Source organism: Monodelphis domestica, chromosome 8 (assembly GCF_027887165.1).
Source record: "Monodelphis domestica isolate mMonDom1 chromosome 8, mMonDom1.pri, whole genome shotgun sequence".
Taxonomy (NCBI): domain Eukaryota; kingdom Metazoa; phylum Chordata; class Mammalia; order Didelphimorphia; family Didelphidae; genus Monodelphis; species Monodelphis domestica.
The window spans coordinates 199,937,552-199,965,501 of record NC_077234.1 but is presented as its reverse complement, the minus strand read 5'-3'; the positions used below and the strand labels follow the sequence as shown (position 1 = coordinate 199,965,501).

At 37.3% G+C, this 27,950-nt stretch overlaps 1 protein-coding gene across 5 annotated transcripts in view; it reads left to right on the top strand.

Moving 5' to 3' along the window:
- The window catches only part of NPAS2 (neuronal PAS domain protein 2), a 282,607-nt gene that overhangs the window by 185,719 nt on the left and 68,938 nt on the right, over positions 1-27,950 (top strand). For all 5 annotated transcript variants that reach the window (XM_007501138.3, XM_007501137.3, XM_007501139.2 and 2 more), the window contains one exon: positions 5,240-5,329. In XM_007501138.3, coding sequence (XP_007501200.1) covers positions 5,240-5,329 — 90 coding nt within the window. The remainder of the gene's footprint in view (positions 1-5,239; positions 5,330-27,950) is intronic.

Sequence of the window (27,950 nt, the reverse complement as noted above, 5' to 3'; positions counted from 1 at the left end):
CTTCCTCTTTCCCCCATGAAGGTTCATAAATGCATTTAAGACAAATCATTTTAGAAGGTCCTTAACATCCCAAGGCTTAGAAAACTAAAAACAACTTTACTCTAAGAACCACCAGGAGGGAAAATTGCTTCACCCAGCTAGGTGAACCTGGAAAGTAAGAATCCAAGAATATGTTGGATGAATCAAAGGATGAATCCAAGAACATGTTGGATGAAACAAAGTAGGTCAGGCTTCCTGTTTACTGTAAATGAAAGAGTGCATGAGGTTCTGAATTTTAATCAGGAGAGGTACAAATTCTGGCTTTTTTAGGCCAGAATTTGTTTGGGGAGCACATAGAGAATGTTTCATCCTTCCTAAGTGTGAGACAGAAATAGAAAAAGGTGGTAGTTTCCCTTTGTTGCTATTGTATGGTAGATTTAAGGTTTCAAGCCATTAGAATTTCTACTGTAACCAATTTTAGAGTGCTGATCAAAGTCATCTTTACAATAATAGGGGCACAATCACTTGGCAATTACATTCTATTAAATTACCTTTAAATTATGCTGATGAGGCTTTTAAAACTAAAGCATCCATTCTGAGGGAAATAACTCAGGGCTGTTGGTAAAAGTTTGCTAGAAATTGCTATTGAACTGATAAAAAGTTACCTTCCATTTTATAAATACCTCTACCCTATTAACTCCCACTTGCTCTGAAATAAAGAATTCAAGAGGAATGTGGACACGCTGTCCTAGCAGATGAAAAGCATCCCCTCCTTTTTTTCCCCCCAGACTGCCAAAAGCAAGGTTTCCATTGACATCAGCAGGAGTATACCTGCCTGCCAAGGGGGCTGAAAAATGCCCTTTAAAGCCAAAATCAGAATAAGAGTTGAAAGATGAACAAGGTCATAGCCTTGTAACTAGGATGTACCTCTTTGGCAACAATGATCCATCTATATGAAAGGATGAAGTATTATAAGAAATATGACTTCATCAATATACAGGCAGGCAGCCTTGACTTATTCCTCCAAGACCTCAACCTTTCGTCGAATAATGTGAGGATATAAAGAAAATCAATGAAATAAGTCTGGTGTTATTTTCTGATGAGCTGATGAAAAAGGCTATCTCCCCTCCAGAGAGAGAACTGATAAGGCAAATCAACACCCTTTTTTATTTTCATTTTCCTTCACTTTCGTGCCTTTTTAATTTTATTGATGTTGCACCATGACTAATATGGAAATATGTTTTGTTTGACTTTACATGTGGAATGGTTATCATATTGCTTGCTTCCCAATGGATGAGGGAAGGGCTAGAGAGAGGGAAAGAATTTGAAACTTAAAAAAAATTAATGTTAAAAAATAAATTTTAACCCACATAAATCATCAGCTTTTCTATATATCTCCAACACAGCTCAGCAGCAAGAACTAGAAAGAGAAATCCCATTCAAAATCACCTTAGACAAAATAAAATACCTAGGAATCTATCTCCCAAGACAAACACAGGAACTATATGAACACAACTACAAAACACTCGCCACACAACTAAAACTAGACTTGAACAATTGGAAAAACATTAACTGCTCATGGATAGGACGAGCCAATATAATAAAAATGACCATACTACCCAAACTTATTTATCTATTTAGTGCCATACCCATTGAACTACCAAAATACTTCTTCACTGATTTAGAAAAAACCATAACAAAGTTCATTTGGAAGAACAAAAGATCAAGGATATCCAGGGAATTAATGAAAAAAAACACATATGATGGGGGCCTTGCAGTCCCTGACCTAAAACTATATTACAAAGCAGCAGTCATCAAAACAATTTGGTACTGGCTAAGAAACAGAAAGGAAGATCAGTGGAATAGACTGGGGGAAAACGACCTCAGCAAGACAGTATACGATAAACCCAAAGATCCCAGCTTTTGGGACAAAAATCCACTATTCGATAAAAACTGCTGGGAAAATTGGAAGACAGTGTGGGAGAGACTAGGAATAGATCAACACCTCACACCCTACACCAAGATAAATTCAAAATGGGTGAGTGACTTAAACATAAAGAAGGAAACCATAAGTAAATTGGGTAAACACAGAATAGTATACATGTCAGACCTTTGGGAGGGGAAAGGCTTTAAAACCAAGCAAGATATAGAAAGAATCACAAAATGTAAAATAAATAATTTTGACTACATCAAACTAAAAAGCTTTTGTACAAACAAAACCAATATAACTAAAATCAGAAGGGAAACAACAAATTGGGAAAAAATCTTCATAGAAACCTCTGACAAAGGTTTAATTACTCATATTTATAATGAGCTAAATCAATTGTACAAAAAATCAAGCCATTCTCCAATTGATAAATGGGCAAGGGAAATGGATAGGCAGTTCTCAGATAAAGAAATCAAAACTATTAACAAGCACATGAAGAAGTGTTCTACATCTCTTATAATCAGAGAGATGCAAATCAAAACAACTCTGAGGTATCACCTCACACCTAGCAGATTGGCTAACATAACAGCAAAGGAAAGTAATGAATGCTGGAGGGGATGTGGCAAAGTAGGGACATTAATTCATTGCTGGTGGAGTTGTGAACTGATCCAACCATTTTGGAGGGCAATTTGGAACTATGCCCAAAGGGCGACAAAAGAATATCTACCCTTTGACCCAGCCATAGCACTGCTGGGTCTGTACCCCAAAGAGATAATGGACACAAAGACTTGTACAAAAATATTCATAGCTGCGCTCTTTGTGGTGGCCCAAAACTGGAAAACGAGGGGATGCCCATCAATTGGGGAATGGCTGAACAAACTGTGGTATATGTTGGTGATGGAATACTATTGTGCTCAAAGGAATAATAAAGTGGAGAAGTTCCATGGAGACTGGAACAACCTCCAGGAAGTGATGCAGAGCGAGAGGAGCAGAACCAGGAGAACATTGTACACAGAGACTAATACACTGTGGTATAATCGAACGTAATGGACTTCTCCATTAGGGGCGGTGTAATGTCCCTGAACAACTTTCAGGGATCCAGGAGAAAAAAAAAACACCATTCATAAGCAAAGGATAAACTATGGGAGTGGAAACACCGAGAAAAAGCAACTGCCTGAATACAGAGGTTGAGGGGACATGACAGAGGATAGACTTTAAATGAACACTCTAATGCAAATACTATCAACAAAGCAATGGGTTCAAATCAAGAAAACATCTAATGCCCAGTGGACTTACGCGTCGGCTATGGGGGGTGGGTGGGAGGAAAAGAAAATGATCTATGTCTTTAACGAATAATGCTTGGAAATGATCAAATAAAATATATTTAAAAAAAAAAAATAAATAAATTTTTATGTTTTACATTATTTCCCATGTAAAATCTATGTCATTTTGCTTGCTGTCTTAGGGAGGGAGAATTTGGCTCAAATTTTTTTAAGAAAGGTTAAAAATTATTTTAAATGTAATTGAAAAATAAAATTCTTTAAAATGATCTAAAATATTTTTAATTATCCAGAATCTCCTTAATTATGTTAATAATGTACCTATCAGGAATATTTTGAGATGGGTGTTAACTCTTGGAATTATTTACTGGAGTACTGTTTCAGATTACTGCTTCTGGGTACTTAATTAGACCCCTGTGATTTGAAGGAGTTAGTGCCACTCCTCTTAAAGAGTAACATTGGGAGGGATTAATTGAATAACCATATATATGGGTGTGTTTTTTTAAAATAACTTGCCTTCTGGGGATTCTAAGCACACATTTTATTCCCCCACCACCCAACACTTAGAGAAATCGGCTCCAGTTTTGGAGCAGATAATCCAGAAATAAATCATTTTTTAAATGATTGATTTGTTCCTAAAATAATTTTAGTTTGACCATAATTGTTCTCTCAGTTTTGTTTTCAGTATTTATTTATTTCAGTTGCTTTAATTTTTTAAAAATCACTCTTACCCTTGAATATAAAATCAATCAATAAGCCATGTGACCCAGTGGGTAGAACACCAGGCTTGATGTCAGGAAGACCTGAGTTCAAATCTAGCCTCAGCTAACTATACCTATCTGCCAAGGTTGCCGTGAGGATCAGATGAGATAAATAATTGTAAAGTCCTTAGCACAGTATCTGGCACAACGAAAGTGCTATTTAAATGTTTATAATTAGTATTAAGTTCCTTCTAAATATCTGGCACTAGAATGAAAAAGCAAAAATGAAAAAATCCTTGTCTTCAAATAACTCATCAGTTGCTCAATATATATTCAACTCTCTATCCAAAACTACTATGGTCTTACTTGGAGAACTCAGCTCCCAAATGTCTCACAAAAACATAATAAATATATTTTTTAAATCTCATAAAGGAAAAATAAAAGAATTTAATGTGTCATCTTAGTGAAAAATATTGATGTTTTGGAGCCAATGCTGTATATATAATTTAGATGTTTTAAAATTTTATGGAACTCTTAGAAGTTGAGTCCAGGGTCGAATATCTTTGAAAATTACTCTGTAAGAAGCCTTTGAGAATGTCATTTACTCCAGACCAGCATTAAATGCTTATATTTGGCCATTGTTGATATTTCAATAATTTAGCTGTCCTTTAGTGCCGAATTCTTCCATGACTTCTTCTCCAGTAGGGAATGCTGGAACTATGCCTTGAAGCTATTCGACAAAACTCATATACTAGCACGCAGTCACTCTTCACAAGAGGGTATTAAGTTATACTTTACACCGTCAAGTTTTAGTACTGAATCACATGTGCTCACGGAATTAAATCAAGATATTCCCCTTTTTGTAAGAGTAACCGCTATGCTTTTGAAACAGTCCAATATTATGTTTTTAAATGTTTTTAACTGGGGCCTCTGGGTAGCTCAGTGGAGTAACTGCCAGGCCCAGAGATGGGAGATCCCAGGTTCAAATCTGGCATCAGATACTTCCTAGTTGTGTGACCCTGGGCAAGTCACTTAAATCCCATTGCATTGGAACCAATACACAGTATTGATTCTAAGATGGAAGGTAAGGCTTTAAAAAAATGTTTTTAATTACTTAATTTCTATAACCTACAAACATATAGTATTTTCCACTAAGCCTCTTTTTGCTTTCAAAAGCTCTTTCTCCCATGTTAGAAAGTCACTGTGATGCCAGAAAGAAGTGCTATAATGTTATTTATGGAAACATTCAAGGAGGTTTAAAACCAAAACTATACCAATTAGGTAAAATAGAGTTCTCTGCCCTCATCATCCATAAAAACATGTGTTAAGCAGTTTCCCTTCTATTCTTACAGGCATTAGATGGCTTCATCATTGCAGTGACAACAGATGGAAACATCATCTATGTATCTGACAGTATTACACCACTCCTTGGGCATTTACCGGTGAGCTACTCATTTGCTGTTCTTTGCCTATACAGATTAACCTGGCTTTCTTGAGTATAACCCAGAGTCTACGCCTCACTGTTGAGTCACTAAAAATTAGACTGAACAAGATAACCCTCTCCTCTTGGCCTCTTCTGCAGATTTGTCCTATCACCGCAGCTTTGCTCCCTGGTAGGCTGGATTTTGGCTGACTGTGTTAAGTAAACGCTAACAGCACCAATTCTTCTCTCTCATACCAACTGAAAATTCCACAGACTTATTCCTTATACTACATGAGCTTGTTCTCCTTCTGACTCATTTAACAGATCTGTCTATCTACACAGAGAAAGGGAAGGGAAAGAAACAGGTATTTTTAATATAGCCAAGTGCATAATAGTAGTAGTAATAATAATAATAATATGATGATGATGATATCTAACATTTAGTTAGTGCTTACTGTGTGCCCTATACCATGCTAAGTGCTTGACAATTATTATCTCATTTGGTCCTCACAAGAACCCTGTGAAGTAGATTTTGTTATGATCCTCATTTAACAGTTAAGGAAACAGAGGCAAACAGAGATCTAAGTCACTTGCCCAGGGTCACACAGCTAATAAGAGTCTGAAACTGAATTTGAACTCAGGTCTTCAGGACTCCATGCCTAACTCCATGCCTAACTGTGCCACCAGGTACCTACCAGGTGAGGTTCTTTCATGTTTGATGGACATCTGTCATAAATGGAGTAATTCTTCTCCCTAGGAATATTTCAGTAGATTATTGAGCTGAGGAACACAGTATTAATCTGTTAATCTGTAAATGGTGGTAGAACAGAAACAAGCTAAGATTTGAGGGATTTGATTTATACTTTAAATCCACAGAACTGGGCAGCCAGGTGGCAAAGTGGAAGTTATGCTGGGTCTCTAATAAGGAAGACTTGAATTTAAATCTGACTTTAGACACTTCCTAGCTGTGTGACCCTATGCAAGTCACCTAATTCTTTTTGCCTTAGTTTCCTCATCCGTAAATGAGCTGGAGAAGGAAATGGCAAACCATTCTACTATCTTTGCTAAGAAAACCACAAATGGGGTCACCAAGAGTCAGGTACGACTGAATAAAAACATAAATCCAAAGGGAACTTGAAGAAATACTGGTCTTTGGCATTCTCATAAGTCTTCATTGAGTCACTTGAAGTTTTAAAGGGGAGAGGCATTAGAGATTATCTAATTTAACTGCTGTATGTCACAGAAAAGGAAACTGAGGTCTACAGAGATTAAAGTGATTTAGCCATTTTTTTCTTTGTGTATTATTTTAATATAAATTACATTTCTATTTATAAATATGTAGATTATATTGTGGTATAAAATACACAAAATATTAAGATAAATATTTTTATAATTTATAATTGTCTTAACAAGAGAAGTTTGATCCTGTAAAAATCTATTATTTGTAATTAAGACATTATGAGTGTGAGATTATTAATAAATAGTTAGCAAAATCCTCTGAAAATGAATTATCCTATAGTCATCAAAAGAGGAAAATGTTTAAGTCATATGATTCTCCTAATATTATGACTAAAAACTATAATATAGAAATGTTCAAGACTCTAAATTGAGGAAATTATGGAAGATAAAGATTATTCATTTTCTTGGAAATCTATCAATGACTATTATTTATTAAATTGAGATCTTTCAACAAAAATAGATCGGTATGATTACATATTCATTGTTTCTTCAATATTTCAAAATTATTTGTCGAAGTATTAACCTGACACAAATAACTGAACTGAAACTAAATACAAATACAAAGTATGAAGAATGCCCAAATGACAGTCAAAGGATATGAACAGGCAGTTCTCAGATGAATTAAATATATCTTTAGTAATATTAAAAAATGCTCCAAATCACTATTAATTACAAAAATGCAAACTAAAACAACTCCGATATACTACCTCACACCGGTCAGACTGGTTAATGTGACTAAAAAAGAAAAATGATAAATATTGGAGGCGATGTGGGAAAACTGAGATATTGCACTACTGGTAAAGCTGTGAACTGACACAACCATCCTGGAAAGTAATTTACAACCAATTACAACTAGGGTGAGAGTGGGGATTCTTAACTTAGGGTTCACAAACTTGATTTTTGAAAAATCTTTTAGGAGCAGCGAGGTGACTTAGTGGATACCCAAGTCAACTGAAAATTTATGGTGATTTAATTAATATAGTGGAAAGAAATTAAGAAGAAGGGAGAAGGAAAGGGTGAAGGATTCTTCCTGCCTGGTTAGTGCCAGGGGGAAGATTAGAGACTAGGAAGGCAAAGTTTTGGAGATTAAAGGAGGAAGGAACCAGCCTGAACTCCAAGAGGGCTCAGCCAAGATGACTGAACCTGAATTAACCCAAGGGCTAACTCACCATCAAAACCCAGACAAATAGCTGCCACCATACCAAGATGTTGGAACGCTTAGCACGCTGCTAGCCAGAGCCTCCTCTCTGGGGAAAAAGGCTAAAGAGAGGAAGTGATGTGCCCTATATAGACGGTTTTATGTCACTTTCCTGCATCTCATCTATACCAATGTTAGCTTAACTTGACTTAGGACAGCCCAGGGGTCTGTCAGCTGTTTCTGCACATCTCTGTTGAAGGCTATCTTCTTAGATACTTAATCCTTGAGTATGGGTGCAGACATTCCTGACCTCATTAAACTAAGTAGGGTGGAGCAGTGTAGAGTTCCCAAGACCTGATTCTGTTAGACCAAGTATCTCCATTGTTACAAATCAGGAAATAGTTAAATCAAATCTTCTAAAGTACAATCTGAGTAGGGTGGAGTATTTTTAAAATTTACAATCCCCCCTGATGATCATTGAGAGACTAGTCTCCCCATTGATCATTTAACATAATCATCTTGTAGTCCTAAAGCACTTCTAACTACAGATATATACAATATTCAATTTCTAAGAGGAATTACAATAGTTAGGGAGGAATAGAAAAGAGAGAAAGCAAAACCAATGTTTTGCTAGGCACATTGACAAAAAGCCAAATTAGTGGCAGTCCCTTTGGCATAAAAGTGTACATTTACAATAAATGTTCAATCAAACTTCAGTTCAATCAACCACAACCAAAGTTCATTCTTGATCTTCTTGATGTAGTGTAGGTTTTCTGGCATCTTTCTGCAACAGTTCATTCTCTGGATTTAGGAGTTATCAAGCTTCTTCCTTGAAGATCTTTCTCAAACAAAAAATTTCAAAACCTTGGATTTTTATTAAAATACAATCCCCCCTTGAAGTGGGTGTTAAAAAAACATCCAGTTCAGCTCAGGATGCATGGTTGAGTTATGGGAGTATATGAGTCAATTATTAAAAGAATTGAAAAAAAATATATATATATATAAAGGAAAAATGGAAGAAAGTTAAACTTTTGGGAGGATTTTAAAAAATCCAAAATCAGAATCAAAATACCAAAATCTATGTATATAAAATGTTGACTAAGCAAGAATAAATGCATACTAGGCCCTTGTACAGGTCCAATTTAAAGTAATTTCTATCTCACAAGTCTGTAGGACAGAATGTAGTAATATTTCACCTACCCATTTTCAGCCAAGATTACAGGAAGTTGCCATACTATGAGAAGAAAAGGAACTAGAATTTTATTTTGATAGGGAAGTGTCATTTCCTTGTCTGATTTTTCCTTCATTCTCAGGGATAGAGGGAGCCAGGATGATAGCCAAACTTTGGTACATGTCTGTATGTATTTTCACAAAGAGTGTGGATACAAGGAAGGCCTATGTCTTAACATGTCAAGCGTCGCAACCTTGAGTCTCACACTAGGTTCAAGTCCTTTGAATTGGCTTAGAAGTGCATCAATCCTACCTACATTGGTTTCTTTCTCTTTTTTTTTTTTGACCTGTGTGCTCTTTTGGCACTATTCAGATTAAGTCTGTGCTCCTTTTTGATCCCGTTTCCTAGAATCAGACACAAACATTAATCACAGTCCCATAACAAGTTTCAATAAATAGCAGGTTCCCACAGTTTAAAGCTGTTTGGGTATGTATTAATATTATAGCAAGTGTGTATATATATATTTTTTTAACTTATTGTAGAATAAAATTAATATTGATTGTATGAACCTTAAGTACAAGAAATGCAAAAGGGGGGGGGGGATCAAATATTCTAATCAAAATAAAAGGAAAGCAATAATAAAAATAAGGGGGGGGGCAGGGAATCAGGAATTCAATGTGTTCCTGAAAACAGTATCCACTTGTCAATGGATTATTATTTCCAGTGCATAAGATAGGATACAGTCAATCAGTCTCAACAGAAGATGCTCTCTTTACATGTGAGCAATGAATCCAAGAGTCCTTCTCTCCAATCTTTATAGATGTTGGAGTAGTAAACAATATTTGGAATAGCCCTTCCCAGGAAGGCTGAGTTGCTCCAGTATGCTGGAAATTCTTAATATACACCTTGTCTCCTGGGTTCAGGTCGTGAAGTGAAAAGTCTAGTGGTCCAGCTTGTACTATAGCTCCGGATTCATGGAGTTCATGCAGTTTGTGCTGTAATTCCTGTATATAGGAAGCAATAGTAGTATCTCCCCCTAATAGCGATGTATATGCAGGGGAGAAAGGCTTAGCCTGTATGGATGGATGTTCAAAAAGCATCTCAAATGGTGAGATGTGTAGGTCTCCTCTAGTCCTGCTTCTAAGATAAAATAGGGCCAGAGGGAGAATTTCAGGCTATTTTAAATGTGTTTCAGTGCATAATTTGCCAATCATTGTTTTAAGTTCTTTGTTCATTCTTTCAACTTGGCCTGAGCTCTGGGGATGATATGGAACATGGAATTTGGGAGTTATTCCTAAGCAAGAAAATATTTGATTTAGGACAGAATCAGTAAAATGACTTCCTCTATCTGAATCAACACGTGTTGGCAGGCCAAAGGGAGGAATAATTTCTTTTAAAAGCACCTTAGCAACAAAAGCCGCTGTGGCTCGGGTCACAGTAAATGCTTCTGACCATTTGGTCAGTTGATCTACTATGACTAGACAAAATTTATAATGCCCGGCCTTTGGCATTGTTATGAAATTTATCTGTAGGTGCTCAAAAGGTGTGTGTAAGCCAGAGAATGCCCAACAAATTTGCCACGAAAGGCATGTTGGTTATATGCTTGGCAGGTAGAGCAGACTGTACACATTTTAGAGGCTATAGTAGTTATACCAGAGGCCATCCATACTCTCTTAACACAGTCCACAATGTCCTGGGTGCCAAAGTGACCATTTTTATGAATAGATTGGCAAATTTGATGATAGAAACTTCTAGGGAATAGGGGTTTTCCTTCAGATGACACCCATACTCCATTAATCTGTTTTGCTTTGAATTTTTGCTTCCATTTTTCCACTTCCTTTTCGTTATAGGAAAGTGGTAAATTTAAGTCATCAGTGGTTGCTAATGTTAAAATTAATTCAGGCCCTTCTATGGCTGCTAGCTTTGCAGCGCCATCTGCTCGATCATTTTACCTAGAGACAAGGTCAGTGCCACCTGTATGGGCAGAGCAATGAACTACAGCTAGGGCTTCAGGCAGCTGGAGAGCAGAAAGAACTTCATTAATAATTTCTGTATTACCTATAGATTTTCCAGTTGAGGTTAAAAATCCTATCTGGAGCCTTAGCATCCTGACTGAGTGACAAATGCCAAAAGCATATCTAGAATCCACATAAATTGTTGCCTTTTTATCCTTGGCAATTATACAGGCGTGTTTCAGAGCTATGAGTTCTGCCCTTTGAACACTAATATTAGAGGGCAGTGATGCTGACCACTCAGTGGCAAATTCCGTGACTACAGCAGCTCCAGTGTAGCGTATGCCATCCCTCATAAAAGAGGAACCGTCAGTAAATAAGGCCAGATATGAATTGTCTAAGGGAGTGTCCAAGAGATTGTCTCGAGGCTTTTCTGCCATGAACTAGTGTTTCACCATTGTGTAATGGTTCTCCTAAAGTTGGTAAATCTGGAAGCAAGGTGGCAGAGTTAAGGGTTGTACAGAGTTTCGAGGTAATGTTTTCGCTATTTAACAAGGTTATTTCATACCTTGTAATTCACTGATCTGAGAATGCCTGTGTTCTATGCCTTAGCAACAATGCTTCTACCTCATGTGGGCACATAATTGTTAATGGGTATCCCAACACTAGATTAACAGTTTTTGTCACTAGTAAGGCTGTAGCAGCTACTCCTCTAAGACATGGTGGTGCTCCTGATGCTACTGTGTCCAATTGGGCAGAATAATAAGCAATTGGATGCTGAGAAGGCCCCAAAGTATGAGTTAAACACCTGAAGCTACCCCTCTTTGCTCATACACATACAAGTAAATGGCTTGTTGTAATCTGAGATGCCTAGAGCAGGGGCAGACAGGATAACCTGTTTTAGATCTGATAGAGCTGACAGGTGTTCTGGCTCTAATTTAAGGGGTTCAGGGACTGAATCCCTTGTTAGTGCTATAAGGGGTTTAGTAATTTCTCCATAGCAAGGAATCCATTGTCTACAAACTCTGTTGCTCCTAAAATTGCTCTCAACTGTTTCTTAGTGGTAGGAGCACTTAAATTTTGAATATTCTCAGTTTGTTTGGGAGAAATAGAGTGGGCACCCACAGTCAGGATGAACCCTAAATATTCTACTTTAGGGAGACAACCCTGAACTTTACCCTTCAAGATTTTATGCCTCCTTTTGTGCAATTCGAAAAGAAGGTGTTTACTATCTTCTTGACACGTTTCTGCATCTGTTGAAGACAAGAGTAGATCATCTATGTATTTTATTAATTAGCTATTTTAAATGTTATATTATCTGTGTCTTGGCTCAAAATTTGTGCAAATTACTTCAGGCTTTCCATGTAACCCTGTGGCAGACAACTCCACATATTTGAGATCTCTTCCAGGTGAAAGCAAAGATATGCCTGGAGTTCTCATGTATGGGTATGGAAAAGAAGGCTGAGCACAAGTCTACTACTGTAAACTATGTAGCTGTGCTAGAATAGAAGAAATAATAGTATGTATGTTGAAAACTACAGAGTGTCTCTTTATAACATGGTTGTTCACAGCCCTCAGATCTTGTACAAATCTATAGAAGTGTTTGCCATCGGGCCCCCTTTTGTTTTTTTAACAGGCAGGATGGGCGTGTTGTATTCAGATTTACAAGGGGTTATTATTCCCTGATCAATTAATGAGTTTATTACTGGGGTAATACCCTCTATTGCCTCTTTTGATAGGGAATACTGAGGAATGGAAGGAGGTGGGTTAAATTTAGTTTTTATCTGCCCAGGAACAGCTGACTTAAGTAAGCCTACATTGGAAGAAGATGTGGCCCAAAGAGACTCCAGTATATCTTCAGGTATTACAAAGGTGGGATGCTCTTTTCCCTCCTGACTCTCTGAGAGAATTACAGGGAGTAAATTTAAAGATTCCTCAGGTGCTTCCAATGATAAGGAATCATCTGGGGAGCATGTTATTGTGGCTTTGAGTTTGCATAGAAGGTCCCTCCCCAGCAAATTTAAAGGGAAGTCAGGCATCAAAAGAAAGGAATGTTGTGCCTCTAGGGGTCCTACAGACACCATTTTAGGGGAAAGTTTTTTAACCCTTTGGGGTATTCCTGACACTCCCATTATATTCTCTGAGCCAACAGAATAACAATGTAAATCAGGTATATTCTTTAATACAGACCTGGAAGCTCCAGTTTCTAAAAGACAATCATAATAGGTGTTATCCACCTTCAAGGTAACATGGGGTTCATTAGTATTGGGGGGGGCTGTAGATAGGCACAATGGGTAGTAGAACATCAGAGTCTGGAAAATCAAAGTTTGTATTCTCTGATTCCTGTGCCCTAGCCCCCCCCCCCACACACACACACCTTCATTGTATTTGGGAAGTTCCTTGGGCACCCCCCTGAAGGGCATTAGCACCCTGAGTATTTTCTGGATGAGCACCACTTAAGTTATATTGTTGTGGAGTTATTTGGTTTAAATTATCATTTTCCCAATATCTATTCCTATACTTATTATTCCTAAAGTTGTGTTTTCCATTATCATTATTATAGTTATTTCTATAATTATCACTTCTGTAGTTGTTATTAAACTGCAGATTCCTTCTGAGTGCCTTGAGTAAAGTTCTACACTCTACCATTCTGTGGCCCTTCTTCTCACAGAATTGGCAGGTAATGTGGATCAATAATTAGATTCCTGGAGAGGGGCAAGTGCCATTGGTTGAGTATCATGCCCACTTTCCGTTTTAGCCATCTTATCTTTTAAACATCTCAATTCTTTATTTCCTGCATGAGATCATTATTTTCTTCCTCCTTTTCTTTGTTTCCCTTTGAAATATATAGAGCTGTTTTCTGCAATTCTTCAAGGTCCATCTCTGGCCATCTTGAGCAATGTGTTCTAAAATAATCCCTAATCACTTTGCAAGAGTTATTGACACAGTGCTTTCTAACTTGTCTTATGTAATTTTCTTTAGAGAGGTCAAAATCCAGGTATCTGTCCCCAAACTCAATTATTCTGTCCATTAATCTGGAGGGTGTCTCTTCCTCATTTTGCTAAATTTTTTCAAATTCTGTCCACTTATCTGTACTGTCTGCACACTCTCTTTACTGTTAAGATGGCCTCTCTACAATGGTATAGTTGTAAAAGATCCTCAGAGTTGTTATAGTCCCATTCAGGATCCTGAGATGGCCAGTGTGCTGCATTGCCTCCCCAGGTTTTGTTGACATGAGCAATTATTTTATTTTTTTCAAGTTCCGTTAAAAAAAACTAGCAAGTTTTCAAAGTCCTTGTAAGATGGGTTATACTGAAAAAATGTCTGTCATCTTTTTTGTTACTAGAAAGGAATCTTTTTCATATGTGGGAACATTTCGTGTAAATTCATTTATTTCTCAGGGAGTAAATGGTATATTGTGTCTTAAAGTCACCACATCCCTGTTCCGTCCTATTTCAGGTACTTCTCTTAGAGGAAACAAGCCTCTAATTGAATTTGGTACCTGTGGATCAGTTTGACTAATACGAGTTTCTTTAGAAGGATGAAATTTCCTTTGGGTTGGAATTTGGTTTTATATAGGAGAAGGAACATGAGAAACTGGGATTGCAGGGGAAGGCTCCTGGGGATTAAGTTCAGCCAAGATTTGCAGACCATGAGAGAACCAGTCTGTTAGCTTAGCTATAGGGAAGGTGTTTTCCATCTCTATTTCAGAGAAGGAAATTTCCTCATTTAGAGGTTCAGAAACAGGTTTGTCATGTCCAGACCTGTTTCTGGTGGGGTGGATGTTTACCAATTGATCCTGTAAGAAACATTTTAAATTATCGAATTGGACTTGTATGTTCTCCTGCATTTTAGCATGAAATTTTTTTATATTTTCCTGTGTTTTATCTTGCATGTTTTTTTATAATTTTCTGTATTTTAGCTTCAGATTCTTGCATAATTTCTTGTATTTTAGCTTCAGAATTTTCCATGTTTTTCTGAATTTCAGCTTCAAATAATTTTTTATGTTAGCATTTTGTGTTAGCAAACATAGTACCGAGGAGTACAAAAATGACATTACCTAATAATATAAAAAATTGGAGGTATGCTGAATTCCTCAATGTCCCTAATTCTTCAACCGCCATGTAAATGTCACAGAATGTAGTATTCTTATATATATATATATATATATATATATATATATATATATATATATATATAATAATTATTTTCCTAGCAGGCTTCACAAAACACATGGGGTGCAGGGCAAGACCAAAACTCTCTTTAGGTCCCTTTCACTCCTAATTAGGAGTAATCTAGGCAGTTGTTCCCTGAGGGAAAGGGGATTTGTAGCTAAATAGCTTTCCCAGTCCTGCTGCTTTGGATTTAAAAAAGAAAAAGAAAAAACAGCTGTATTCTATCTAATTTAAGGAGAGAGGGAGAAAAAATCCAAATTTACTTACCTCTATAGCTGATCAAAATAAGCTATTAAAAGCTGAACTTAGGGATAGTCACAGTAGAGAAAAGGTTTAGGAAAGTTAAGAAGATTGAGGGTATTTCGTCACAACCGATGTGGTCAGCCAAAACTGTAAAAGATAATTTTAGCGTTGTGACCTAAACTATATTAGTTATTTGGTCACCATGGATATCCCAAATAAAAAAAATATCCAAGTCAGCTGGAAATTTATGGTGATTTAATTAATATAGTGGAAAGAAATTAAGAAGAAGGGAGAAGGAAAGGGTGAAGGATTCCTCCTGCCTGGTTAGTGCCAGGGGAAAGATTAGAGATTCTAGGAAGGTAAGGTTTTGGAGAATAAAGGAGGAAGGAATCAGCCTGAACTCCAAGAGGGCTCAGCCAAGATGACTGAACCTGAATTAACCCAAGGGCTAACTCACCATCAAAACCCAGACAAATAGCTGCCACCACGCCAAGATGTTGGAACACTTAGCACACTGCTAGCCAGAGCCTCCTCTCTGGGGAAAAAGGCCAAAGAGAGGAAGTGGTGTGCCCTATATAGACAGTTTTACATCACTTTCCTGCATCTCATCTGTACCAATGTTAGCTTAATTTGACTTAGGACAGCCCAGGGGTCTGTCACCTGTTTCTGCACATGTCTGTTGAAGGCCATCTTCTTAGATACTTAGATACCTTGAGTATGGGTGCAGACATTCCTGACCTCATTAAACTAGGGTGGAGCAATGTAGAGTTCCCAAGACCTGATTCTGTTAGACCAAGTATCTCCATTGTTACAAATCAGGAAATAGCTAAATCAAATCTTCTAGTATGGTCTGTGTAGAGTGGAGTAGTTTTAAAATTCATAGATAGAATTTAAGGATTTTTTTAAAATGGGATGTATGATATAGCAGGTGGAATGTGAGCTAGGCCTTAAAGGATGAGGAGGATTTAAAGATTCATAACAAAGAGGGAAGCATAATTCCAAGCTTGAGAAATAAATGCCAAGTTCTGAGCCTCAGCCTGGCATTATTTTTTTCTTTGTTTTGAGGAGTTTTTTTTTTGCACAAACATATTGGAAGCATTTTTCAAAACATTTTTTTTAAATTTGGAATTCCAAATTCTCTCTCTCCTTTTGCCTTTTCCCACCCCACCTTTGAAAAGGCAAACAATGAGACCCATTACATCTGTGAAGTCATAGCATGGTATTTCCAAGGGAACATAAGGAATTTTTAAAAAGCATTTTTGTCTTATTCCTTTCACTTCTCTGCCTTTGCCTTCTTTTCCTAATGCCAATTCCCATGAACAGAGTTGGATTGGTCTGTGGATCTGGAAAGCACCTCTCTTGTTCACTGCCTCTGTGATTTTCTGCTATTGACATCATCCTTTCAATGCTACATGCCTTTTCCTGAGGGCAACCCCTATCAGAAGTGATCCTTCCCTCTGAAAATGTATAGTACTTTGGAACTCTCTTATGAACTTTTAGTCCGTGTTGGTCTCTCTCTCTCTCTCTCTCTCTCTCTCTCTCTCTCTCTCTCTCTCTCTCTCTCTCTCTCTCTCTCTCTCTCTCTCTTTCTCTCTTTATATATATACATATATATATATGTATGTATGTATGTATATATGTATGTATAATATGTAGTAAAAAATAAGCTATAGCACAAATATATGGTATGTGTATATATATATATATATATATATATATATACATCTATCTATATGTTTCTTATGTGTGTATATAATTCCAATCTCTCTCTGTCTCTCTCTTTCTCCCCCTCTCTTCCCCTTCCGTCTCGGTCTGTCTCTCTCTCCCCCCTTTTTTTCTGTTTCTCTCTCCCTCCCCCAACTGTCTGTCTGTCTGTCTCTCAATCTGTCTCTGACTCTATCTCTGTCTCTCCTTTTTTTTTAACCCTTTCCTTCTGTCTTAGAATAAATACGGTGATTTGGTTCCAAGAAAGAAGAGTGGTAAGGGCTAGGCAATGGGGAAGTGAGTGACTTACCCAAGGTCACACAGCTAGGAATTATCTATCTGAGGTCAGATTTGAATCTAGGACCTTCTATCTCAGTCCTTACTCTCAATCTACAAAGCCACCTACTTGCTCCTTTAATATTATTTCATTAAAATATTTTGATAATATATTTCAATAGAAGTCGTTTCCTTTGTAACCCTATATATTTTATTTGGGACCTTTAAAAATGTTATTCTGAGAAGAGATCTTGTAGACTTCACCAGACAACCAGAGAATGAGGGAAGAGGTGTGTATCTCCCCAAAGTTAAAAATTCCTAGACTAGATTGTCATATCTCCTCCTCTGAGTTGTTAACTGCCCTAGGAAAGGGACCTTACACATTTTAAGTATCCAATAAATATTTATAGATAGATAATAAAATTCATATTTGTTTTGTGACATGCTGCTCACTTATAGCAGTGGTCATTCAACTAAATTTTTTTTTGTGCCAAAGGTCAAAGATCCCTTTGCCTTTCTGCATCAGTCTTTCTTTGGATTCCTTTATACTTCTCTAACCAAATCTTGTCTGTTTTCCCTGTTCTACTCTCTTATCCTTCCTTCTTTATATTTCTTTGCCTCCCAACTTTGTCTTCCTCCTGGTCAATCTAATACCTATGGCATATCCTGCTAAGCTAAATTAAAATATGAATGACTAAATCATGAAAATGCTCCTTTCCTGTCCCCCTTCCCCCCATTTTTCAGTTATAATTAGCCTGTTGCTCAAAAAAAAAAACCATATGCCTTGGAGTTATTTGTGTGGTTAATAGGTCTTTGAAGACATGAGACAATCCTAGTGAAAATTTAACATACTAGCTTGAGAACATGCTAAATATTCTGACTTGCACCTATGTTTCAAATTCAGAGGTGTTGCTGTTGCTGCTACTACTGTAAGCTCTTTCCCCCATCTGCTTCTTTTGGGGCAACAAAATTACTTTAACAAGTTGAAGCTGGAGATGGTACCAGTTGAGCTCTAGGATGGCTCCTAATGAGGTCAGATATCACAGCCTCATTTGAAAGGAAGTATCTAGTAGCAAGGCTTGTTCCAGTGTCTCAGAAAACATGAAGCTGAGAGGTCAGTTATTTATCAAATGCCTGCTGGGGGCTGGGCACAGGCACAGAACTACATGCTACAAGGGAATACAAAGTAAAATATATTATCCCTGCCTGAAACTTTTAAAGAAATTGCATGATATTTGTTCTAACTGGCTCTATTAAAAATATAGCCAAGTCCATCAATTATTGTATCACTCTGCCTCATCCTTTCATAGTCTTCTGTCTTAATCCTGTCCTCTTTCTGGAAAAGGTCATATGAAAGCGTGAATATACAAGTACACCCTTTAGTACTTGAAAAATTGTAGTCCTTTTAATAGGTTAACTTGCCCCCACCCCACCCCCAGGAATGGTCATGTATTTGCACTGAAGCATCCTCATTCTTTAGATCTTTCCTTTAGACCTTTAAGATATGGTACATTGGATCACAACACCAAAGGTATATGAGACCTCACAGGACTTCTAGTACAAACACCTCATTTTGCAAATGAGGAGAATAAGATCGATTGCCTGTGTTTGGGAGATGGTTACCTGGGATTAGGAATGCTCAGTACTATAACGTCACCCTCACTTATTCCTCATCGGTGAGCAACTGAGTTATGTGTGTTATTATTATGAAAAGTAATATATAGGTTTGCAAAGTGCTTTACAAATATTATGGCATTGGATTTCATAACAATCCTGGGAGGTAAGTATTACTATTATTCTCACTTGATAGATGAGGAAACTGAGGCAGACAAAAGTAAAGTGAGTTGCTAGGAAGTATCTATGGCAGGATTTGAACTTAAATCTTCCTGACTCTAGGTCCTGGGCTCTATCAATAGTCATCTAACCACCTAGTTACCTAATATGAAGAGACAATAGCAGACAAACTCCATTTTCCATTGTTGTCCCAGAAAATGCAGAACCGTGCCTTGCTATGCTTAAAAATTCAGCAAAGGAAAGATTCTCTTCCACCATGAATTTAATATGATCCCAAATTATCTTTTCTGCAGAAACTACGTCAGGGTAATACTGATAAAACTGATAATATGGATAATAAGGGTGTGTTTGTTTGTTTTTTGAGGGATCAACTCAGTATTACATTAATAATATAAAAAAAACTCCACTTTCTTTTCACCAATAGAAATATAGAAGCTCAGTGAAGTCCTTGATGGGTAGACATCCCTCCTATTTCTGTAATCTCTCTAACCTTTGTATTTCAGCTAATTGCCTGAAGTCAACATTAGGCAAAGGAGATTTTTCTCTCCTCGATTTCTATCTGAAAAGGCTCGTTTTCTCTCTTCCCTAAGAGGTCTAAGAACCAGCTTTATCTTGTTTTTAAGTATTAGGTTAGGAGAATTAATGATGAAATATTTCTGATAGATAAATTTCTTAATTCAAAATTAGCCTGACTCTTTCCTGTTCGTTTTTTTGAAGGCTTGAGGGTAGAAGCAGAAATTTTTCTAATTTTGAAGTTAAAAGACTTGCGTATGTACCCAGTGGTATTAACTTGGTGCTTCATCAACATATGTCTGCCTCAGTGACCTAGTAATCAGGTGCTTAAACAGGGGGCTGTTTATATAAACCGGTACATACACCATTCTGCTGTGTGCACTTCAATTACCTGGTGACCTGATTATTGGACATTGTAGATGGAATTGAAAATGTGGGTTTTAGAAAAATGAATCCTTGTATACTATTTGGATTTAATATTTGAAGAATGTTTGTTACCACTTTTATAAATTGTTTCTTACCTCACATAAAGGAATAAGCAATTAAAACAAAATATCATAGGAACAGCTAGATGGCTCAATGAATAGGGAACCTGGTCTGGAGCTGAGAGAACCTGGATTCAAATTTATCCTCAGACATTTCCTAGCTGTGTGACCCTGGGTGAGTCATTTAAACCCTATTGCCTAGCACTTACTTCTCTTCTGCCTTAAAGGGTTGGTTTTTGTTTTTTTTTTAAAATAAGATCATAAGATTTAGGGCTGTCAAGAACTCTAAAAGTCATCTAATCCAACCACGTGATTTACAGATATGGAAACTGATGCCTACAGAGAGTAAATGATTTCTCAAAGTCAAACTCTTGAGATTCAAACCCAGGCCCTTTGATTCCAGTCCCAGTGCTCTCTTCACTATACCACATTGTCTTTACCCAGACTTTATAATTTCTAGGTTCATTTTGACATCTATTAAATACATGTTTACATTATTTTCATGAGAGTTGGCAAACCCATACACACAGACCATCAACACTAAGTACCAAAATTAAAAGAGATGAACAGGGATATATGTGTGTGTGTATACATATACATATATATATACATATATACACACATATATATACACAAAACAGATAATCTAAAAATAATCTGTGGCAATAAGAATGTATGAATATTAACAAAAGCAATTTCATATTATAAACTTGACAACCTCTCAATAAATACAAAATTCACAAGCCAAAACAAAACAAAAAAGCTCATATATAAAATCTCCACCCAAATCCAGCCCATTCTTAATTATAGATCTGTCTTCCTTTATTCCCTCTAAAAGTCTATATTCTTTGCTAGACCCTATCTGCTTCCCATATAAATCTATAAAAGTTGTGCCTATTGTATATGAAACTATTTTTAAATGCACACATGAAAAAATAAAATTAAAATGTGCATATATCTAAACATATATTCACATAAAAAGATATCTTTGGTGTAATTTTTATCATACAGGGAAAAATGATTGGACAACTAGGTGACACAGTGGATAGAATGGTGGGCATGGAGTCAGGAAGACTCATCTTCTTAAGGTCAAATGTGGCCTCAAACACTTACTAGCTATGTGACCCTGAACAAGTCACTTAAAATTGTTTGCCTCAGTTTCCTCCTCTGAAATGAGTGGGAGAAGGAAATGGCAAGACACTTCAATATTTTTACCAAGAAATCTCAAATGGGATCACTAAAAGTTCAACATGAGTGAAAAATAACTGAATAACAACCCATACTCCAAACACAAACTTTTAAATAAACTCTTTAATTATAGTAAATATAAGGCAGTATGTTCTGTTCCTATTAAATGCAATAGCTCTGTTGCACCAAACTGTGAAAAGTTTAGGCTATTTTTCTACTACTCCTTCATAGCCATTCCTCTCTTTTACTCATTTCTCAATAACTGCTAAAATACATTTAATAATCAACTGTCTCTTCTTTGCTAAATGGACAGGACGTGTTCAGTAACAAGGGTTGTTTTTTATTTTCCCTTTTGGTTGCCACTATTTGGCAACTTTTTAATTGCTATTAAGTCTTGGAGGCTGAAATTTTAAATCTTGAAGAAAGAAATCTCAAGTAGACATGAGAAGACTAGATATAGCCTTGATTAGCTGGGATGTACAGCATTGGCTAGCAAAGGAAGAAAGGAATGTGGTATTTTCAGAACAAAATTATCAAAGGTTCTAGGCAATCACAAAATGAGGAAGACATCTCAATGATCATTTAGTTCAACCCATAAAGCAAATAAATACCCCTTATCAAGTACCCAACAATTAGTATTCCAACCTCTGCTCAGAGACCTCCAAGGAAGACCTTTCTTGGCACCCTACTTTGCTTTTGGGCAGCTCTGATTGTTAGGAAGTTGTTCTTGGCATTAATTTTTTTTTTAAAAACCCTTACCTTCCATCTTAAAGTTAATGCTGTGTATTGATTCCAAGGCAGAAGAGTGGTAAGGATGAGGCAATGGGGGTTAAGTAACTTACCCAGGGCCACACAACTAGGAAGTATCTCAGGCCAGATTTGAATCCAGGACTTCTGGTCTCTGAGCGTGGCTTTCAGTCTACTGAGCCATGTCATTGTCCCCAAATTTAAATTTTACTTTTTGCAGTTTTCATCAATCACTTCTGGTTCTTCTCCCATGGACCAAACAGAACAAGTCTAGTCCTTCCTACACATGTTAAATCATCAAATACTTGAAGGTAGTTACCAAACCCATTCCCAGGTTTCTCTTCTCCAGGTCTAAGTATGACCATTTCCTTCAACTGATCCTTATCTGTCCTAACTCAAGGCCCTTCACCATCCTAGTTGCCCTCCTTTGGACAGCCTCCAGCTTATCAATGCCCTTCTTGAATTATGGCACCCAGATTGGAACACAATACTAGAGTATTTATGAGGTCTGATAAAAGCATTTCCAGGGGGACTATCACCTTTCTATTCCTGGAAGCTCTGTTGTTTTTGTTCAGTTGTGTCTGACTCTTCATGACTCCATTTGAAGTTTTCTTGGCAAAAATACTGGTGCAATTCACCATTTCTTTCTCCAGCTTATTTTACAAGAGAGGAAACTAAGGCAAACAGGGTTAAATGACTTGTGCAGAGTCACACAGTGTCTGAGGCTAGATTTGATCTCAGGAAGACGAGTCCTCCTGACTCCAGGCCCAACACTCTATTGACTACAATACTAGCTACCCACCCTCTTAACATAGCCCAATGTCACATTAGCTTTTTTGACTTCACATTACTGACTCACATTGTGCTTGCAATCCACTAAAAGTTCTAGATCTTTTCCTGAACAACTCAACTCAGATTTTTCTGAGCTTCCTTCTCCCTTCTTCAGGCTAACAAGGGGCAGAGAGGAGAAAACCAGGAAAACCATTTAAACAAATATTTATCACTTTGAATATCTGGCACTATATGGCATAGAGAAGAAGGCTATGGCCATTCTCATCTCGACCTTAGTGGGTCAGATTGGGGTGGGAGAATGGGGAATAAGATTCTTCACACAATAGAGAATCAGAGCAATATAAGGCTATAGATAGATAGTAAAGCACTAAATTCATTTCAATGAATATTGTTCAAGGTCTTCCTATGTGCAAAACATTCTGTTAGATGATGCATATATAATGTTAAATGTCAAACTGCATAATGCTAGCAGATGCTGTATGTAGTCAGAAAGGGAAGAGATCACTGAGGATCCAAGCATTTAGGGAAGGTTTCATGGGAGAATTTTGGGCCTAAAGGATGGGTACAATTTGGATAAAAAAAACCAGTACTGGGATAAGTAGAGCAATCTGAGCTAGGAGAACAACATGAATAGGGACAGCTAGGTAGCACAGTGGATAGAGCTCCAGGTTCCAGGTTCAAATATAACTTCACACACTTCATTCCAGTGTGACTCTAAACAAATCATTTAATCCCAGTTATCTAGCCCTTACCACTCTTCTGTCTCAGATACTTGGTATCAGTTCTGAGACAGAAGATAAGGGTTTTTTAAAAAGAGCAACACGAATATAATAATGAAGAGACTTGAATCAGCATGGTGCTTTGAAAGACAGTGCTGCCACACACTCCCCAGCATAGTACTGTACCAGTCAGTTCTTTCTCATGTTAAGTAAGCACTGCATCAACTTGGGGTGCAATTTAACTGTTGTCTAGGACTTCACTGTGTAGTCTGGGATTCAGAGAGGTAGGAGGGATGGAAAGATACAAAAGAGAATGTTCTCACCATTACAAAGTGATCGTCTTCTTTCAAACGACTGGTTTTAAATCAATTTTCCCTGAACAACTGGCAAACTCAGAACTGCTGAGAGATGGGTTATAGTCTCCCTCTTACTCTCTCTCTCTCTCTCTCTCTCTCTCTCTCTCTCTCTCTCTCTCTCTCTCTCTCTCTCTCTCTGGATAGATAGATAGATAGATAGATAGATGGATGGATGGATGGATGGATGATAGATTTTTTTTTTAAAACCCTTACCTTCCATCTTAGAATCAATACAACATATTGGTTCCAAGCCAGAAGAGTGGTAAGGGCTAGGCAATGGGGATTAAGTGACTTGCCATGGGTCACACAGCTAGGAAGTGTCTAAGGCTAGATGTGAACCCAGGACCTCCCATCTCTAGGTCTGGCTTTCAGTCCACTCAGCCACCTAGCTGCCCCCTGTGAAATATATTCTTTTTTAAATTTTACTTTATTATTTTTATTTTTAATAACAAATTTCCACATAAGTTTTTTGAAGTTATATGATCCAAATTGTCTCTCTCTCTCTCTCTTCTTCCTTCCCCTTTCCCAGAGCTGGCAAAAATTACTATAAGATATATTCTTGCAGAGCATCCGCCAGGTGAAACATTAGGGAAAAAATTGTCTCCAGCTTGACACAGAAAAGGGGAAAAAAAAAGGAAGAAGAGACTCTAAGAGGTAGAAAATGACTTTAAATGGTGAAATAAGATTAAGTTGGAAATTTGAAAGTGGTAGCTATGCCAACAAGTTTTATCCTTCCAAGGTAACTAGAATTAAAACAGGCAACAAAGGCAGAGAAGAAGCATTACTGGATAGGGATGTTAATCAACGGGAAGCAGTAAAAGAGACATTTGGAACTGAGACTTCTCAAGAAAGGTTTAAAAAAAAAGGATGCGAGCTAAGGAAGAAATGTAGACACAGATGAGATAGAGCCAAATGAAATAGCAACCCCCAGAAAGTAAATACAGACCCTGTTTCATGTTTGGATTTCAGTGACAAATTTGACAATCTTTCAGGAAATTTAACTTCCTAAATTGCTCTTCAGACTGGTGTAGATTTTTTTTAAATGTATATGACATTTTCTTCCTGGTTTGGAAGAGGGAATGCTAAATTGAGTGATTTTGCAAATCATAGGAACACTAGGGAAATAAAAAGGGATCCCACAAAAATGAGATTATTGACATTTTCTAAATGCCAGTGAAATGACTCCTTGCTCCCCATTTCCACTTGGAATATTACCTTCCATCATCATTACTCATATCAGAGGATAGAAAATGGAGCCTAGAGTTAGGAAGACCTGAGTTAAAATTCAAACTCAGACACTTACTAGCTATATGCCCTTGGGTGAGTCACTTAACCTCTGTCTCAATTTCCTCAACTGTAAAATAGGAATAATCAACACCTACCTCCCAGGGTTGTTGTGAGGATCAAAAGAGATTATATTTGTAAAGTGCTTAGTACCTACCACATAGTAGGTGCTTAATAAATGCTTATTCCCCTTCCATTCCTTTCTCTTTAGTCAGTAACCTTTTTTCTGAGTTTCGTGCAATCCTTGTCTACATCCAAATAAAATTCTCTTAGCCATTATGGACTAACTCCAGAATACTCCCCTTCTTTCCTTAGTGAATTCAGTACCTGGATCACAATTTTTCTCAATTCCCCAACTTGTTGCCCTCATAATAATAGACTTGAACATACATTCTCTCAAATACTCAAAGCTCCCAATTCCTCAACTACTAATTTCCCATGAACCACTGCTATATCCCACACCCTCAATCATTCTATCATCCACAAAAACACTACTTTCATGTTCATCAACTCTGAAATTCTCTAATCTTATCATGTCATTCCAATTTTTCCTCTGCTGTGCAGCCAATAATCCTATACTTCATCTTCTCCATGACTGACCTCTAATCCCTAAATTTTTCATTCCTTTTCTGCCCATCATCACTGCTGTAGCTACACTCTCCTTCCTTCCCCAACTTGATATCTTCGTTAACCCATTCAGCTCTATATTGTCCTCTTCCCTCTGTTCCATTATCTTGCTACTGATCTTGTACTGTGAAATTTTGGCCTTGTATTGCTCCAACCATCTGCTCCCTTCATTCCTGAACATATGCTACAAAATGAAACTGGAGAATATCATGAAATCATGCTTAACTGGATCCACTACAAATTTATGTTATATAATGTTAATTGGGCCCTCACTGCAACTAGGCAATGGTTTTATACTTCCCTATTTGACTCACTATCCCTCTCACCATATGGGTTTTTCCAAAGGTTTTTTTTTCCCTCCTCAAAGCTCCTATTGGAAGGCACTATTCCTCCATCTAGACTCTGAGCTAAGAATTTTGCCTTGTATTTCATGGAAAAAATAGAGTCCATTCACCAATTTTACCTTTGTAACATTTCTCATATATGCCTTCTTCTCTCCTCTGACACTCCCACCACCTTGGGTTGAGCCCTTATCACCTGTACTATTGCAAAAAAATAACTTATTGGTTGTCTCCCTGCCTTAAATCTCTCCCCACTCTAAGCCATCCTTTACTCAGCTGCCCAAGTGATCTTCTTAAGGCACAGCTCTGACCATGTTATTCTCCCTCCTCGTTCCCCCATTCAGTAAACTCTAGTAGCTCCTATCATCTCCAAGATCAAATAGAAAATCCTCGGGTGGTCAAAGTCCTCCACAATCTGCCCTCTCCTCCTTTCCAAGTTTTCTAATATCTTACACTCCCATGTAATCTGATCTGATGAAACTAGTTTCCTTGCTGTTCCTTCAACAAGAAATTCCATCTCATGACTCTTTGCATTTTCCTTACTATCTTGCATGACTGGAATTCTATACAAGCTCATCTCTGCCTTTTGACTTCCCTGACTTCCTTCAAGTCTCTCCTAAAATCACATCTTCTGAAAGAAGCCTTTTCCAATCCCCCTTAATGTTAGTGCCTTCCCTCCACTGACTATCTCCAGTGTATCCTGTATATTTATTGTTTGTATGTTTGTGCGTAATTGTTTGCCTGATGTTCCCCCATTATACTGGAGTTCCTTGAGAAACTCTCTTCTGCCTATATATGTATCACCAGCACTTAGCACAGTGCCTAGCATATAATAGACACTTAATAAATGCTTATTCACTAACTGCTTACAGACTGACTACTTGGAAAAACATAAAGTTGTTTCATTTGGAGAAAAGCAATGTGAAATCCAGATACCCATACTCAAAAGAAAAAAAGATCGAATGTAATGATGTTTCTCCAAGATGGAGGCCTTGCAAGAAGATAAAGCAAAGATTTAGTATTTCATTTCCCAAAGCATAAATTATTATTGTAAGGATCTCAATCTGAGAGAAGAGTACTTACAAGTGGAAAATAATGGAGTCAGTGTTTAAATTCAAAAGCCATGAGGTCCAGGAGCAGGGCAGATGTCATAAATGACATATCCCCTACTCCATATCCTTGAAGAATAGCCTAGATCATGGATTTTTAACTTAGGGTCTAAGATAATCTCTTGTGAAAAGAATTTTGATAACTGCATTTAAGTGCAGTTCACTTCCTTTGGCAAATATTTCATTTCTACTAAGGGCCAAATTCTGTTCTAGACACTGAGGATACAAAATAGAAATGAAATAGCTCCAGCCCTCAAGGAGCTAACATTCTATCAAAGGAGACATGTATATGTGTAGCAGAAGTTATGTGTACATATGTAAGTGGAAAAGAGGTTAAATTGACCAATAGGAACCATCTCAGGGAATCTGCTTTGAGATTTGCCTTGAAAACTTCTAGAGATGCCAGGGAAATATGTGACTCAGCATTTGATCACATGAGAAGTGATAAACTCTGGCCACCTCTGATCATCTGCTGATGCAGAATTGAAAGGACTTAGCATTTTTGTATACTGCCATATTAAGTGATCCTTTGGTTCTCTTCCACTCCTGCTCCATAATTGTAAGGAAGTAGGGTGCTGTGTTGCTTAAAAGAAGAGACCATTTCTAGCTGCTCTCTCTTCTTTTGATCCTTCCAGGGCATCATATAACTTAGAGACTTCTATTGAGGGATAAGGAGGGAAAAAAGGCCAGAATTTGTCATACAGGGTGTTACCAGATACTAAGCACACTATCCCTAAGATCTGTGGAAGTTTTTAGGGGAATTTTGGGCATATGCTCCCTGGATGGT